Source organism: Micromys minutus (assembly GCF_963924665.1).
Source record: "Micromys minutus genome assembly, chromosome: 10".
Classification (NCBI taxonomy): domain Eukaryota; kingdom Metazoa; phylum Chordata; class Mammalia; order Rodentia; family Muridae; genus Micromys; species Micromys minutus.
Window position 1 is genome coordinate 43,182,235 of NC_137979.1, and position 17,338 is coordinate 43,199,572.

General features: G+C 50.5%; 1 protein-coding gene across 1 annotated transcript; it reads left to right on the forward strand.

Moving 5' to 3' along the window:
- Positions 1-11,334: 11,334 nt before the first annotated feature.
- On the forward strand, positions 11,335-14,589 carry HOXB9 (homeobox B9; the record flags this gene model as incomplete). The annotated part of the gene is made up of 2 exons (XM_080922923.1): positions 11,335-11,851; positions 14,354-14,589. 2 exons carry the CDS (start codon positions 11,335-11,337, stop codon positions 14,587-14,589), a joined length of 753 nt encoding a protein of 250 aa, XP_080779049.1.
- Between the last annotated feature and the right edge of the window lie 2,749 nt (positions 14,590-17,338).

Consider the following 17,338-nt stretch of genomic DNA (forward strand, 5'->3'; position numbering starts at 1 on the left):
TTTTTTTTAGCACATGTATAAAGATAGATATTTTTCAATCAGGAAGTGTGGAGTGTGGAGGGGGGGAAGGGGGTGTAGGGATGGAGACCCTGGCAAATCCTGATGTTTTAGGATATTTAGGATATAACGGATATAACGGGATGGAAATAAAACTGAGGATGAGAATATCTTAAAGTTTTGAAATATAGAACGCTATACTTACTAGAAGGCAGATAGTTTCCCTGCCCTGAAATGAACAAAGAAGGGAGGTAATTAACTGGCTAATTCCACGACCCAAATGCTTTCCCTTGAAATGGGCGGATAATGAGGCCCACAGTATGTTCTCAGTTGAATTCGCCTGATGTCGCTCCATTTCCCCCCTAACTTTGGCGAATCCATTGGGCAATCACAGTGAGACGCACAGACGCCAGAAGCTGCTCGTGGACGCGCGCGCACTCACGCACTCACACACAGGAATGCTGACACACACAGACCCGACTTTATTCTGCCTCCAGAGTCTTTTATGACTCAGCCTTGGGAATGAAAATAGAGTTTGGAGAGAAATAATGTGCCCGGGGCCGGGTGGGGCGCAGCTGCTCCAGATGTGTGCTGGGTAATTAGGTTTCCGTGAGAGCTGGTGCCCGGCTGGGAAACGCGTGTCCCCTGGGACCAGAGGCCCTGGCAGACACTATGCCACAGTCTGTCCCATAGTTGACTCTCTGCTTCGTGGTCCAAGGACTCCCTCACTCCTCTCTCTGCCCTTCCCTCTGTGCTGGGATTCTCTGGTCTCTGCCTTAGAAATAACTTAGGCGGATGGTTCCAGAAAAATGTCTCCTCTGTCACGCAGAAAGGAGAATAGAAGGTCTGATTTCTCCTGTACTACTCTTCTCAGGTCCTGAAGGGCTCTGGGCTCAGGTTCAAAGGGCCAGAGTTCCGAATAAAGCCTCTCTTTGCTCCACTTATAATTTAATAAAATTACCGGTTCTGGTCGAGAATGCCTCTGGCTATGGAATGTATGAAACATTCACGCACGGAACACCTTCTCTTAGCTTCAGAAGGTTTTTAAACTTTACTTCCCTGTCCAGTGGGTCTTTTGGGATTTCGAAGGCCTAAAACTCTGGCCCAGTCTCCCTCAGCTAGCAATTGGCCATTTCCTGGCTTGCATTTGTCTTGCCTCCGACTCTCAACTAAGTCTCCTCTTTCTTCACTTCTAATGTTCTTATGGATTGTGCCAAATCTAAAACCCAGGAAACCCCACCTTTGCAACAAAAACTGTCTCTAAAGGTTGGCGTTCCAGAATGAGTTTGTTGGCGTGAATGTTGGTTATTTGGACTAGAACATTTCACTTTGGAGTAGGGGGCACGTTTTCCAGCCCTGCTCAATTATTCTTAATATATGCTCAGATCTTGGGCTAACTACTTGATTTTTTTTTTTCAGACCTCGGAGACTTCGTTTTCTAGCTGCGGGAGGGAGTTGCAGATGCTGGCGCTGCGCTGCAGCGGGCTGCAGAGGAGATCAAAGGAGATTCCGCTGTGGAAGGCTCCCCAGTAGCGGTGGGGGCTGGTGGAGCCTTCCTTGGCTGTCCAATCCTTTCCCAGCCAACACTCTTTAATCTTGTTTCTCTTGCTTGGCAGAGGGCGCCAAAGGCGACGCGCTGGCGGCCAGCTCCAAGCCAACCAGGCCCGTTGCGTCTGTCTGTCCGTAGGAACCAGACTCTTCCCCCTGCATTGCACGCAGAGCTACGGAGAGGATCTGGCTGCGTGCGATTCAACGTCAGGGCGCCGCCTAGAGGTCGGTCGCGTCCTTGGTCTCGCTCACGGACAACCGAGCAGCTTGTCCAAGACACAGGGTCAGACTTACAAAACAAAACACAATTCCTGCTTGGGTCAGGGACTTGGCTTCTGGCACCGTTGACTTGTCAGAAACCTGCCTCCTCCCTGCTTCATAATGAACGCCAGAAAGAGAAAGGGACTAGGGAGTTCAAAGAAGTGTTTGTCCTTGTGACTCTGACTAGGTGGAAGATAAGAGTCTCAACATGTCGGTTTATTTTAAGGATCTTAGATTCTGTGTCTATGTCTTTACTGGTTTGTCTCACCATCCAAGATGGCTCAGCCTTACCCCCTTCTTCCGTTCATGTCAGGAATATGCTTTAACTTCAGGAAGAAAAGGGGGCTATAGAAAAGTTATCCTTTTCTCTTATAGCTGGGTTACAGGATTTCTAAATAATCTGGAGATCTACATGTTTTGGAAAATCATTTGGAAAATTGCCCAATTGGCCTTTACTTACTGAGTAACCTGGTGTCCCATTGATAGTTAAAGGGGCACTTGAAGACACCAGTAGCCCTGCCCAGGGGAGTCTATGCTGAACCTTTGAAAGCTGATTTTTGAGATAAGGATGACCTTGGAAGGAAACAGTTTGGCATCTGACAAACAGGTCTGAGGTCTCCTTAAGCCCGTGCAGGCTTCTTCTTGAGATCAAAAGCCTGGGGTCTGGAGCTGAGATCAGGAAAAGCTGCAGACCTCCAAAAAGGGCAAAGCAGGAGAGTGTGTATACACACTAGTGTGCTGAGCTAAGGGTGTAGCCTTTTCCGGGTTTTCAAAGAGCCCCTTTCTCCAGAGACAGAGCCAGCAGTGGGCTGAGGGTCAGCACACCGAGCTTGAGTTGCACAGTCCCTGACCAGACAGCACAATTGGAGATAAAAAAATAATAGTTCGGAGTATCTGGGGACCAGAGGGAAATGCCAATGGAAGGTGTCAGCCCTATGCCATAGCGTTTACAACAGAGATGGAGAAGGATGAAGACCAAAGGAAGGGAGCACATAGTAGGGATACATGATGGGCAGAGCTGGAGAAGCTGCCTCATGTCATTTTGGAAAATAAATACTCCATAGGTATAAGGTTCTTGTCCCAGGTGTTTTTCCCTTTCTGGTGCCAGGAAGCTCCCACCAGAACGAACCACCACACTACTGCTCACCCCTGGCCAGTCTTCAGCAGAATGGGGGTGCCAATTCAGACCCCCTCCTTTTCTTTTCAATGATAGGAGACAGCTTGGTAATTTTTTTTAGCCCGTTAAAAAATCTATCTATATATATTTTTAATCTCCAGAGGAGGAAGCCTTGGCAGCATTTCCTGGGGGTGGGGGAAGAGTTGGCTAGATTGGGGCTGCACCTGTGTGTCTATGTGCCGGGGTACCCTTCCTGGGCCTGCCGCTGAGCCTCAGCTCAGTACCTGCGCAGAGCCTGAGATCATCTCAGCCTTCTGAGTGTATTTTAGAGCTGTAGCCTTGGTGATTAGGGATAGATGGGGTGCAGAGACTCTTTTTGCTGTCCCTCTAAATCACCTAGCTATGTACTTCGGAGTACACAAAGGATAAGAAGCCACTGCTATGGCTCCTGGCTCTCTGGAGTCCCCGGATCCGGAAAGGGAATTTTTCCCTTAGTTTTGCTGCAGTGCCCTGGTAGAACAAATCCGGGTTTCACGAAATTGTAGAAGAGGAGGAAGGAAAAAAAAAAAAAAAAAAGCAAACTGCCCATCATGCAAAGCAGTGGCAACTTGAGGTCCACTGGTTACGTTGATTTGGTTTTGAAGCTTTTAAAAGAGCAGAAGGGAAGCAAGTGGTGAAACTCAGGGAGAAACCACCGTGCTGTCATTTGTGCTCTGTATGCAGGACAAGGGTTCCCCGCGGGTTTCCCTCAGCCCCCATCATGTCCTGCGAGTTTTCCAAGTCTTAGCCCCTGTCCCATTCTAACAAGTACCTGGCAATAAACAGGCGGGGCAGGACAAAGGTCTGGAAGCCGGAAAGCAGCGGAAAACCCTAAAACAACTAGACAGGGCTTGTAGCGTGGCTTTGCAGGGGTGGCGACTCTGCCTGGGCAGGTTGCTAAGAGCCCCGCGTCCAGAGCCCTTGGCTGGGTTCTGAGCTCTTGGGGCCCAGGTTAGGCGTGTCGGCTTCCAGTCCTGGCCACGGAGCTAGAGAGAAGGGCACCAAGGCCCGGGAGACTTCTCCCCACGCGGGCGGGCAGAGTCTGTGCAAGCTTCTTAGCCTCATAAATTGTTTTCCTTTCCTAATACCCGCCCGGATCGTGTTTCTTTTCAGGACAAGAGGGGGATATAAACTGTTTGAAGTTCATCAGCACGGTGAAGTTTTATTGTATTTCCGGTCCCTAAGATTTACACCCTGAAAGAGAAGCCGGCACTCAGTCAGACTCCCTCCTTACCTCCAAGTTTCCACACACGTGGCCAAGCCGACACTTTCCTTCCGGAGCAGGGAGGGAGGGAGCCGGTCCGACCGAGTCTCCCTCACCGGCTCAGGTAAGTCTCTCAAGTCTAAGAGGCCTCTGGTAGCTGTGGCGTCTACTGAGCCAACCTGTGAGGAAGTGTGACTTTGTAGGGATGGGAAAGAGCGAGAGACTAGAGGACGCACTCAGACTAGAGGATCAGGAAGAAGCAAATTGGTTCTTTGCCTGGCTCAAGCCAGGTCATTAACATCTCCACTTCTCTGTAAATTCTGAAAAGAATGGCCTACCTGGGGCGGTTCAGCGGCTGTGGAACCAGAGTCTTTAACACATTTCAGCGACTGCTCCAGCAAACCTTACTGTTTGTGCCCTAGAATTTACGGTGCCTTCTAAGGCTGACTTTCTTTCTTTCTTTCTTTCTTTCCCCCCTCAGTTCTACTTGGCTCTACTCTCCGGGGTTGCCTTAGAGTTGGAAGATTTGATCTCTGAGAGCTGCCCTGGAGTCTGGGTAAGCCTGGAGTCCAGGGACTGGCCAGATGGTGAGTGCATGCGAACCTTCCTAGCAGTGTGAAGAGTCTTTTTTCATCTGGGGAGCCCTCCAACCCTGGTCTGTGATGAGAGGCCAAGTAGGTATCTCACAGAGGCCCTGGCCAGACTTAGAGCTGGGCCCTGGGCCTTCTTTGGTCAGTGTTCCTGAAGTCAGTTCTGGAATTCTGGGTCCAGCACTTCAAATTCCTTGTTTACTAGCATTGGACCTCTGTTAGGAAAAAGTAGAAGAAAACAAGTTAAGCAGAGGAAGTAAGTTCTGTGGCCATTTTAGCTCACAGGGGTGCCCCGGGAAGAGCCTGCCCCAGTGAACCCTCGACTTGGAGCTTGAACCGGGACTGCTGAGTGAAGTAGGTAGTTTCATGTTGTTGGGCCTGGCTTTCTGAACACAACGACATCAAACCACCTGATTCACGGCAGTTACTGCTTCTCGCTTAGCTGGAGGAGTCCGGTAGGGTCCTTCAGGACTGGTGTGTCACCCTTGCAAAAGAACAAAGCAGGCTTGAGGGCTATCTGGGAATAGCAAAAACGTTCCCTCAAGAAGTAACCTGGGGAATTCTAGAATGTCTCTTCATCTTTTAGAGAAAGGAAAAGATAGATAGAAAGATAAATAGAGGAAGGGGTAAAATTCGAATATTATTCATCTCTCACAGGTAGTTCAGGTGAGGCAGGGGATGAGCTCTTTGCTGCAAAGTCAAGGATAGTGAAGGCAACTGGCTTGGAGGCTCCTGTCAGCAGCCAGACCTTCCCTGAAAGGTTTCTGCAGGGAATTGGTTTCCAACAAAGCTACACAGGGTCCTCCGAGGCTTTGTAACCTTTAGATAGTGGGGCTATACCTCAGCAAAAGTTTGAAGCTCCTCTAAGGAGCCAGTAGGTTCCAATCCCAAGAGAAACATCAAGACCATATGCAGTTTCAGCCTGCAGGTTGTCAGGGTCCCTTCTAGGGCCCCCTAGTGGGACAAGACTTCCTGAAGTGTGTTTGTGTGTGTGTGTGTGGGGGGGGAGTCCTTCCTTTCCCAAATTCTAGTTGGCTCTTTACCCACTGGCTGAGCTGGTCTGTGGGTTCACACAAATCCTGAGCACCATCACCTCTGGAATAAGGGTGGGAGAATCTAAGCTGCTAGGTCATCTAGTACAGCCTGCTCTAATGGTAGGACTGGGGCTTGAACAGGGTAAGGAAGTTTGTCCTCTCTGACCCCAGCCCTTCAAGACTGCTGCTGGCTCTGTGCCCAGGAAAGAAGTTCCTGGGAGTGCTGGTGGGAAGAAGGACTCGCCAACTAATAGGCTAACTTTTGTTCCTAGACCCTTTCCCTGCTTGAGGCAGAGGAAATGTGCGAGGGGCCCATGAAAAGAGGCCCTGACCGGATGGGACTCTGGCGCCAGGCTGATTTAGATGCAGGGGTGGGGGGGCATTGAACAAGAGGTCCCTGAAATGACAGAAGGCACAGGGGAATCTATTCCCAGAGCAGAGCACAGCCTTTCTACAACTCACTGGGCTGGTAAGAAAGGACCTTAGACTACGTCCTTTGACATTGCTTATCTTCCCCTTGTGAGCCAAGAGGGTCTGGAATGTTCCTGCTGCCTTACCTTGCTTCTTCGAGGACTTCTTAGAAACCCAACTAGGCAATAGGAGCCTGACCATATTCCCTTCCTTGGCTCCTCACCCTGCTACCTCCTCCCAGGAAAAGCGCTGTAAAAAAATAAAAAAAAAAAAGAAAGAAAGAGAAAAAAGAGGATTTAGGAGAGAAAGGAGGAAATAAAGCCTTTGGAAAGCAGAGAGTTTTACAACAGCCAAAGGTTTTATGGAAGCAATTGTGTAATAGCTTTCTACCTGCTCAGAACCCTTTCCGCTTAGCCTGCCGCCCACTCCGTTTGGTCTCCTTGATGCCTCCTCCCAAAGGACCCAGTCACCTCCCACTGTCTTGGGTATCCATGATGGCTGAGAGTTGGTAAGAAGATTCCTCAGGTCCAATGGGGCCACTGACCTCTGACATCTAGTAACCAATGTCAGAAGATTTTGTTTTTTGTTTTTGTTTTTTTCCTATTAAGATCCTTCCTTGGGGTTTTGGAAGCCCCCAGGTTTGAGTTCCAGTGTAAAGACTGTTGTATCTGTTTGGAGATTATTTTGGACAAAGGGCATGGGTTCTGGGATCTTGTTTTCCTCTTCAATGTCTAATGGAACAAGTATCTTCAAACCTCGTTGTATCCCAGAGTGGGTCTGAAGTTTAACCTGGGGCTCAGAAGAAACGTCTCCAGTGTCTGGGGACCAGAGACTGGAGACTTTAACAATTTTGTTGTACACAGCAGTGTTTTGGCATGACCTTCACAGTCACCTGAGGACTGTCACACTCAGTTGTCTACTTTCCCTTCACACTTGTGCAAGATACAAGTAATACTATTTTCTCCCCTAACCCTTCACTGCCATGAAATAAGTAACACAGTGCCTGCTGTGCGGTCCCTGGTCCCTGCCAGTTGGGGCAAGAAACGAAGTAAAAAAGTTTCATGCTTGGATAACAAAAGTCACCAAATTTCATGACCTTTTCTGGGTCAGTTGGGGGTATTTCCTTCATCTTCCATTAAAATGGTCCAGCAGGACACTGTAATTGAATCCAGCTTTAAGTCACATTTATTTGAAGATGTAGTATGAATTTTGCTTGGATACTAAGTCAAGAGGCAAGATTTCAAGTGAGGGTTTTACACCAGCTGATATCTTACAGCCGAAATTTAGACATCAGTATCCAGGTTTTTTTGTCTTCCCTATAGATATATTGATTTTTTAAAAAAAAATATGCACACCAGCTTTGGGATTATATTTTTTAAATTAACACACATTACTCACGGGGATTATCCACATAACCACATATGAACAATTAGATCTTAAATGCCTGTGCCCAGGCACATTTAGTATTACAGTTGGGAAGATCATTGTAGATACTATTAATGTATGGAATAGAGCATATTTAAACACTAGGTTCCCTTACAGAAATATTGGTTTGAAACAGACATGAAAGACAAACATATCTGCTCAAATCCAGCAGGTATCAACATCATCTTTAGCTTATCAATTAAAAAACAAACCATTTTCTGTTTTCTCACAGTTTTCCTTTATTGTTTTTCTCTTGTACCCCCTTTTCAATCCCTAGATTTTCTCTTCTTACTGACAGAGACACCCTCACCACCCCCTCCACACCAAAGACTCTCCCAAAGAGCAGGCACTTACCCGGCTGCTTGTGGTCAGCATCAGCCTCTCTTCTTGGCTGCCCTGGGCCCCAGTGTGACCCAGAGGCTTTGCCTTCCTGGTTTTGGGGTTTGGGTTTTTTTTCCCCCCTTTGTGTTGCCAGCCACTAGCCCCAGCTGTGTTCAGCCAAAGCTCCAGCGTAAGAAATGACAAGAGGCTGCAGGAAATATGGGGTTTTCTTTCTCGATAGGATTGGAGTTGGGCTGCAGAGTAGGTTTGTTCTCTGGGCAGAGTGAACCCTACTGTAATGTTACTTCTGTTAAGTATCTTTAAGCTTTGGTTCCCAGGGGCCACAATTCTGTGTGCTCTGTTCTGGCATGGTGGGTACCATTGCCTAGGAAGGGAAAAAAGATTTAAGGGGTTCACGGGATCACTGAGCATTTCAGCAAGAGGGCACCCACCCTGATGACCACTTTGTCCTTTGCCTCTGTTGAAGTTGAGCTCCAGTTTGAGGCAGCAATCCCTTTTGGGAAGCTTGGAAGCAAGGGTGAGAATCCTTGCTACTGCTGCTGCTGTGTCTTCCCCTGGAGGAGGGTGAGATGGGGTATATACCCCAGGGATGAGGGGAAAAGTTCATTCTCATCTCTTCAGAGAAGATAAGCTTCCCAAGCCTGTCTCTTCCACGGCCCGCCCCGTGCCCCCCACCTACTCCCAGCATCTTAAGGAAATACCAAAAACTACTTCTTACTTAGAAGTAGGCCTGGGTCTTCTCTTCACCCATCAGTGATTCCTTGCCTGATTAAGGATTGTTCCCTAGGCAATTACAACCCACCCCCCCTAAAAAAAAATTTAAGTAGATTATCTCCCTCTTACAGGGCACAAGCTAGGAGCCCATAGGTTCTTCCTCTGACTCTCTAAACTAAATAAGCCCCTTGACTTCTCTCTCGTTGTGAAGAGTCTTCAGCAAAGCCCAGGAGAGGAATGGGAGCCAGGAGGGCAGCAGGCACAGTCCAGCGCCTGCACAGCTTGGGTCTTAAAAACACCCTGTTCCATCACTTTTCCATAAATAAAAATGCTCCGGCCCACAGTTCACATGTCCTTTTGGGCCCTAATTTATATACTACAGAAAATCATATACCCACCTCGACATGCTTCATAATGTTGTTATTTATGGCTGGGGAGGGTTTTTTTTTTTTTTTTTTTGCCTGAAGACTATATTTATTACAGGTAAAACTGATGGCAGATTTCATACGACTAGCAAAGCAGGAACAGGTGCTTTGCCCTAACTATGATTCATTCGCTCCAGGCCCAGCTTCTTGTTGGCAGGTCCTGGAAGCTCTCTTGACTTTTCCAAGCATCCAGCCGCTACTTAGAAGAATTTGCATCGGATGTTTTGTTTCCCCATTTGGATACTGTGGAAAAAACAGATCTTCACGCTGTTTGGTTCCGGATCTGCTGGGCTGTCGCTCTCCAAGAGCGTGGGAGGAATTGAAGGGGCCGGCTGGGCGCCTGAATTGATCTTTAAAAAATCATTTCGAAATCGCCATAATGTGAAGAAATATGGCGCTTCGCCCTCGTATTTCACACGTAATGACACGAGATGGCTTCATTTGGAAAGACAAGCGGGTGGAACTGTGTGTGTGCTCGCGGAGGTGAGCCGCAGCCTTCCACTGGGCAGAAGGGGTGCTGGCTAAAAACATAGAACCCCAAGTTAGAATGGCTTCACTTTTTCTAAAAGGAGGAGAGATAGGAGGGGGTCATAGCTCCCGGAGCAGTCTGCCTAATAAAGGTCCAGACTCAGAAAACAGCAAAGAAATCTATCCCTACACCTAACCGGAGGAAACCGAGCCTGTCTAGGGCCGAGCCTCCCAGAGCTCCACACCGGGGGGAGGTGCCTGCACCCAGGCATAGGCTGTGGAAGCAGGAGCTGGGAGAGACGCCAGGAAACCAGCCGGTGGCCTCAGGGGAGTCCCTGCGCAAGGCCGCAGAATAGCTGCTAATAAAATGCACTATTTGTAATCTCCACGAGAGGATTGTAGGGGGGAAGGCGGCGGGTGGGAGAAACGGATTGATGCTGGGGACTCCTCTGTACTTGCGACTGCCCTATGTCGGTATTTGGACCTTTTCCAGAGATGCAATTCCGGGTGAAAAGCGCTGGACAGCAGTGCAGAGAATTTAGCTGGTCTCCTTCCCTTTTTGGATAGAAAGGAAGATAATCCGATGTTTCTTATTGTACTGTTTGGGCACCTTCTCCCTCCTCTCCAGAGTTCCTTTAATCATCTCTCACATTAGCCCCCTCATCTGGACAGTTTTAAGGGTCTCGGAGATTTCTGGATGAAGGACAAGAAATGGCGGTGGACCCAGCTCTTCACAAAGGCCCAAGAAAAAATTTTAAGGAGTTAAGTAAGACTGAATTAGTCGCCTGAAACTCTTCCATAGACTAGTTCCTCCAGGGCCTGGTGTGTCCCTTTGGCCTTAGGCAGGCTATAATTTCAGGACAGATAATGATTCTTTGGACACTGGTTCCCCTTTCGCCTCTCAGCTGCTCAAGGATCAAGGGAAGAGCCTAGTCACGTAAATCTCCCCAAATTGTGCCCTGAACCCCCTCCAAAGAGGATAACTGTCCTATAAAACCCCAACTTCTTTCCCATCTCCCTTGGCTCTCTGTACTGCTGTTGTTTAATAAACATCTCTGTCAAGGGGACAGAGGACAGGAAATGAGGGCCCGCGGGTGGAGGTGGAGGTGTTGGGGGGGTGACAAGACTACCTCCTCTTTAATTACCCTGTCGGGCCTCTCCCGCTGCTCTGAGGCTGGGGCGCTCTCCCTCCCTGTAAGCTGGTCCTCCCTCCCCTCTCTCTCCAACCCGCCTGGGGAGAGGGCTCCTCAGCCTGCGTCCCTCCAGAGGCAGCCCGCAGCTTGCCTCCGCCTCTCCTCCGCCCCCATCGCCCCATGTTGAGAACCCCCCTTCCTGTAAAAGCGGGAGGGGCCCTGGGCGGCCCGGCAGCTCAGGCTGAGGTTACGTGGCCGCTGGAGCCCTGACGTGATAGCACATTGCATCAGCATAAAACAATCCATCCTGGATATGGAATGCGGTGAGGACGGATGACAGCGAGAGCGCAGCCCCCTCGCCCGATTGATTTATGTCGGAGCTGACGCTTTATCAGGCAGTCCGCAAAACTTTGACCAATCATTTTGCAAGGAGCTCCGAGCCGGGCTGCTCCACTGTACTTTGTTGGCTGAGAAGTTGAGCAGGGGGTGGGGGTGGGAGGGTGGGGGTCTGGGGGGGTCGCGTCCGAAAGCCCTCTGCACCGGGTCCGTGTGCCACCTTTCCCTGCTTGGGCGCCGCGGCGCGAGCGCTTCCCTTCCCCCTGCGAGCGCGCGGATAATGTCTGAGAATGTCCATTTCTGGGACGCTTAGCAGCTATTATGTCGACTCGATCATAAGTCACGAGAGCGAGGACGCGCCTCCAGCCAAGTTTCCTTCGGGCCAGTACGCGAACCCGCGGCAGCCCGGCCACGCCGAGCACCTGGACTTCCCCTCGTGCAGCTTCCAGCCCAAAGCGCCGGTGTTCGGCGCCTCCTGGGCGCCGCTGAGCCCTCACGCGTCGGGGAGCCTGCCTTCCGTCTACCACCCCTACCTGCAGCCCCAGGGCGCGCCGGCGGCCGAGAGCAGGTACCTCCGCACCTGGCTAGAGCCGGCGCCGCGCACCGAGGCCGCCCCGGGGCAGGGCCAGGCGGCCGTGAAGGCGGAGCCGCTGCTGGGCGCGCCGGGGGAGCTGCTCAAACAGGGCACGCCCGAGTACAGTTTGGAAACTTCAGCGGGCAGGGAGGCTGTCCTGTCTAATCAAAGAGCCGGCTACGGGGACAATAAAATTTGTGAAGGAAGCGAGGACAAAGACAGGCCGGATCAAAGTAAGTTATAAAAAAAAAAAAAAGTGAGAATTCCCCCCCCCCACTCCACCCAGGCTGTAGGCCAGGCCCGGGGGAGGGGAGAGGCCATAAAGCGGACAATGTAAAGGGACAGCGAGCCTGGAGCCGCCAGGCTAGAGGGGGTGGAGGGAAGAGGAAGGAAGGGACTGGGAAAGGAAGCTGGGTGTCCAGGAGGGGACACTGAGGCTGCCCCCCCACTCTTCCTAGTGGCGCAGGGACCGAGACTCAGGGATCAAGTCTCTCTAGTCCTTTCTTCCCCAGGCTCGGGCTGGAAACCCGGAAAGGGACCTGCGACAGTCCAGTGAGAACTGTAGGGGGCCGGGCCGATGGCCAGCACGGCCCGGAGCCCGCGCGGGCACGGGGCCTGAGCGCACCCGGCAGAGTCGCCTGCGCCACGCGCAGACTGTCCCCGCCGGCCAAGGGGAAGGGGGAGGGGGCTCATTAGGATTTTATTTGCGATGCAACAGCTTGGCGGAGGATTGTTCCTAGCAGATCTCACGCAGTAGCCGCGTCGGGTCGGCAGCAGGCGCCTGGAGGGGCGGGGGAAGCCCAGGATGCGGCGTGCGGCGATGGAGCCCCCTCCTCAGTGCGCCAGCCCCTCCCCGGGAGCCTTCCCTCCGGGGTCCCCCGCCCTTTCAGAGCGTCCTCGACCGGGTGGCGGTTTCTTCTCCTGCGGGTTTTCCCCTCCTCGCTGATCTCTGCGGGGCTTCTGAGCGCTAGCCGGGCAGTCCACCTCACCGAGAGCCTAGGCATCACTGGCTAAAGACAGGGCCTCTCTCTAGAATGGAGGAGAAGACACCCGAAGGGACAGGGGGAGGGAGGGGTAGACTGCGCAGGGGCGGAGAACTCTACTCTTGGTGGAGAGTTTCTTACCACCTCCCACTTCTAAAAGCACCCTTGTTAAAATAAAACCCCAAGTGAAAACTGCCGCTTTCTGAGAGGAGAGGAGGCTTACTCGTTTTTGTTTGTTTGCTTTTAAGAATGGGGAAGACAAACTGGTTGGGGGCTTGTCCGCTCTTGGTCTCAAACAATACCAGACAAACTGACAGGTCAACTCCACCATTTCGTCCTCTGGGCGTCCTCTTTGCCCTATCAGATGTCCCACCAAACAGCCTGGCCAATGGGTCCTCTGGGGGCATGCTTGCCCTCTGAAAAGCAAGGAGAGACACTACTCCCCTGACCCTTGTGGTCCCCCCATACCTCCAGCTTGCCAGGTTGAGTCATTAGGAGCTCATATCCCAAACCTCCAGCAAACACCCAAACAGACCCCCCCTCACCCCATGGCCTCAAACTGGGCCTGGAAAGCCTATTACTGCAAGGCAGCCATTTGGCTAGGATCAATTATTAACAGTTTTTTTTTCCTCTTTCATATTTAATGAAAGAGAAAAGGGCTGCGGGTCCCATCCCAGGCAATCACATTAAGGGAATAGCGCTGCAAATTGATAAGACACGCTACTACTTAGTGTAGGATGAAGTGAATTTAAAAAAAAAAAAATATATATATATACATAGATATTCAGAGCTTTTCATTTGGGGGAAGCTGGTTGGAGTGGATCTTATTTGTAATTGGCTCTGTTATGGGAGGGGCTGGGCAACTTTTCTGAATCCTGGGGTCTAGGGAGAGATGCTGAATAGAGAAAGAAAATAACCCTGTATATGTTATTTGCTCTTTGTGCTCCCCCCATTACATTGGGTCAGTTAAAAGGGTTGGTGTCTGTGAAGGGCTTTCTGTTACCCTGCCTCATCTCTGCTTCCCCGCCTTGGAGCTGGAGCAATTTTGCTTCCCAGTCTCTCTGAACTTGTGTTAACCAAACTGCGAGCTGAGTAGCAGAAAAGAAGAGGCTATTGCTGCCATAAGTTATCTGGAAGCCCTGGGGCTCCCCGTCCACGGGCTGCAATTGATGAATGGTTGCAATTGGGTTGCTTGTGAGTTGGAGTGTGCTGGGTGTTCATGACTGTAAATGCAGACTCCTCGTATTTGGTATTTGTGGTGTGTGGTGGGGAGAGCTGTCTACCCAGACTCACGTGTCTGCTGCCTAGGCCAAGGGCTGAAAGGTGACTTTCTAGGCAGGGTTCACTGAGACTGGGCTGAAGCATCATGAGATCTCTTGGCTGTGGCTGATCAGAACTCCCGCTCCTTACCCACTTCTTCCTCTTTCCCCTGAAACCTAGAGCCCAGGGACCCTTCAGGTCAGCCACCTTCAGCGGGTATCTGTTGGGGCACAAATGGAGGCAGGTCAGCCTGGAGCAGTCACAGCTTTGGAGGTGCTTGGGTAGTTTGGCTTGCATCCCCTTCAAAGTACTGTTTATTCCCTTGGAGCAGTCCATTTTCACTCCTGGCCCAGCTAGAGATGCTTTCTGAGATCCTGGAGGCCTGGGTGTCCAATGCCAGGTGGGGAATAGAGATGTGAGCACACGCACCTTCTTGGTCTGGGGCCCTTCATTCCCTTCCTCTCCTTGATTCTATCGCTCCTTCTCTTTCAGCCAACCCCTCTGCCAACTGGCTGCACGCCCGCTCTTCCCGGAAGAAGCGCTGTCCCTACACCAAATACCAGACGCTGGAGCTAGAGAAGGAGTTTCTGTTCAATATGTATCTCACCAGGGACCGCAGGCACGAGGTGGCCAGACTCCTCAATCTGAGTGAGAGACAAGTCAAAATCTGGTTTCAGAACCGGCGGATGAAAATGAAGAAGATGAATAAGGAGCAGGGCAAAGAGTAAAGATGACAGCGCCCTTCCCCAGCTCACTCTTATTATTTATGTGATGGCTGGAAAAAAAAAAAAAAAAAAAAAAAAAAAAAAAAGAGCCATTGCTGTCTGGGTTCTACCCAAGTGAGTGGGGAAGAGGATCTTCTCTTTAAAGTCTCCCCCCTCCCCGGCTGCACCTGGGGCCCATCTCCTCTCCTTTGCCCCCCCTCCACTCCCCTGGTGTTAAGAGGAAGTTTTGTTAAGTTAGACGCTAGCTATACTTGGTTCCTAGAAAAGTGATAAGCCTCGCTGGAGAAGAGAACCCTAGTCAAGCTCCTAGCATCCCCCTAACTCCCCCCCCCCCCGCTAATTTTTCTGCAAAACCCCATCCCCTCTCTTCCAGTCTGCCTGTTCCCTCCCTGCAACCTAGCCAGACAACCACCCAGGTACAGTTTAACTGCACACAGCCCAGCAGATGCCCACAGACATAAAGTTTGGAGTCCACTTTTGTCCAATAGTGGAAAAAGGAAGTGATACCTTCCATGCATTGACTGGTCACCAAACCCAGCAGGGCAGCCCCCAGATTAGACTCCTTCAGGTTCTGCCCTGATCCAGACACACACTAGGAAGATGTCTAGAGATGCCCTCAGCCAAAGTCTCAACATCCCAGTACGTGTCCCTATGGAATTGCCAGCTGTACCCCATATCTGGGGAGGCCTGTGAGCAGATGTGGCCAGCCCTGTCCCCAAGCTGTTATAAGTTAGAAAGGGCAAGAAAAGCAGGGAGTGGTTTTATGAAGGTACCTATAGTGGAACCCCCTCGTATATTTTCCTGCAGGAAGTGTTTAATTCTGCATGTTTTCCTCTCCTTCCAACTAAAGGAGGTCAAACTGTGGGTCGTAGAGCCTTGACAATGCCATTAGCCCATCCATGCGTCCCCACCCCCCTTGACAGAATGTGTAGCTTTTCGTGCTGACCACACAGTCTTGGATTCCTCTCCATTCTCTCCAACTCTGATATCAACTCTTTTCCACCAAACCCATCTTGCACCAGCAAGACAAGTTTCCCATTGTAGGAAAAAAAAAAAAAAAAAAAGTCCCTTTACTCTGCTAGGTCAACTCCACCATAGAGAAGGCCAGGTCAGGAAAGTCTGAAAATTTATTGTGAATCAATTCCCCAGGTCCCTTCCAGAGTAGGCAGTCAGGGCAGGAGGAACAGTGGCCTCAGGAGCAGGGCTAGTGAGCATCTCTCCATTTCACTAGCTTCCTGATGGAGGAAGAAGAGAGCCCCTTGGCATCCAGCCAGAGAGGACCAAAGGAAGAGTACCCCAAAGCTCAGAGTGGGGACTTCGCCTCACAGTATAAAGTGCAAAGGAAAGATGCAAACATCACATCTCCCCATCAGGCAGAGGCACATCCTCTGCTTCTCTGGTCTCCCTGCTTCTCCATCCCTTCTACCTGTGAACTTTTTGTTCCCACTTCTCCTGACTGCAAAGAGGTCATTCCAGTAGAACTTTGAATTTTATTTTATTATTATTAATTTCTTTTTTTTTTTTTTTTTTTTTTTTTTTGCTTCGTCGGTGGCTGTGGTGAAATTGTGCTTGTGTTTTGTGATTTCTTTGGCAATGATTTTCAGTTGTTGCTTATAAGGGAGGGTTGAGTGTGGGAGTGGGGAGGGTAAGGGGCCTAGAGCCTTGTTTGTTTTGGAAGAAAAAGAAAAAGAACAAAAAAAATATATATATCACTCTAGAAAACAACCCTCTCCTGCGTTTTATTCTGTGTTGCTTCTTCTCTGGCCATTAAGTCAAGAGTCCAGTTGCTAAAAACATGGCTTCAAACAAAGACAAGTTAGTGTCCACAGCCACAGTCTTCCTCCTTTGACCTTCTGCTACCTGCTCGGATGGTGCTGACACCTGGTGGGTGCCAGTTTTAAGACCTGGGCTTAAACTGAGCAGGGCTCTTTCGGTAGAACGGGAGAGTGGAGAAGGAAAGACAACCTCCAAACGTCTTTTGGAGAAGAGTCTCCGTAAAGCAAGGGGTTTTCACCTAGACAGAGTTGCTTTGGAGACTTCCTCCACTAACTAGGTTTAGGCTTGTAGTTCCAGGAGGCACAGCTTCTCTCTGGTAACCACTTCAATACACCCCGCAAGAAGGAAAGAAGGAAGTTCGTAGCTTTTTTCTTTGCCATTGCCTGGATCATGGTGTTTGAGTGTAGGAGACCCAGAGGTGGGGGAGAGCTCAAATGGTTGAACCTCAAGATTCTTTGTTGACCCCCCCATCCTACCCCGCGCACACACACATCTAGGGCTCATAGGTCTGGGGCTTGGGAGTCTGGAGGGTTGAGATCAGGGCATGTGACAGTTCTCAAAAGAAAAGCACCAAGTGTGGAACACAAAGGTTTCAGAAGTGGGAAATAATTCCTTTTCAAAAGGACCCCCTCCCGGAATTACACTTGGTTTCAAGAATCATCTTTCCTGTTCCTCTCACACAGGTGTTCCCGCCAGAGCCTGTCGTGAAGTCGTGGATGCCCTGTTTTTTTCTTAGTCGTGAGGATCCGGCTGCTGCCGGCCTGTAATTCTGCCGCTGACCTCGAGAAAGCTTCTGATGCACACGCCACACTCCGCAGCGGAGACACTGTGTGTTGGGGTGGAGGTGGGGACAAAGGCTTGCCGGAGTGAAAGAAAGAAGCTCTGTCAAGGCCCGCCCTACCCCTCTCTAACGAAAGGGCGAGGGGATCCGAGAAACTGGAGGCGAGGGACAGAGAAACTCCTGGTACCGCAGCCG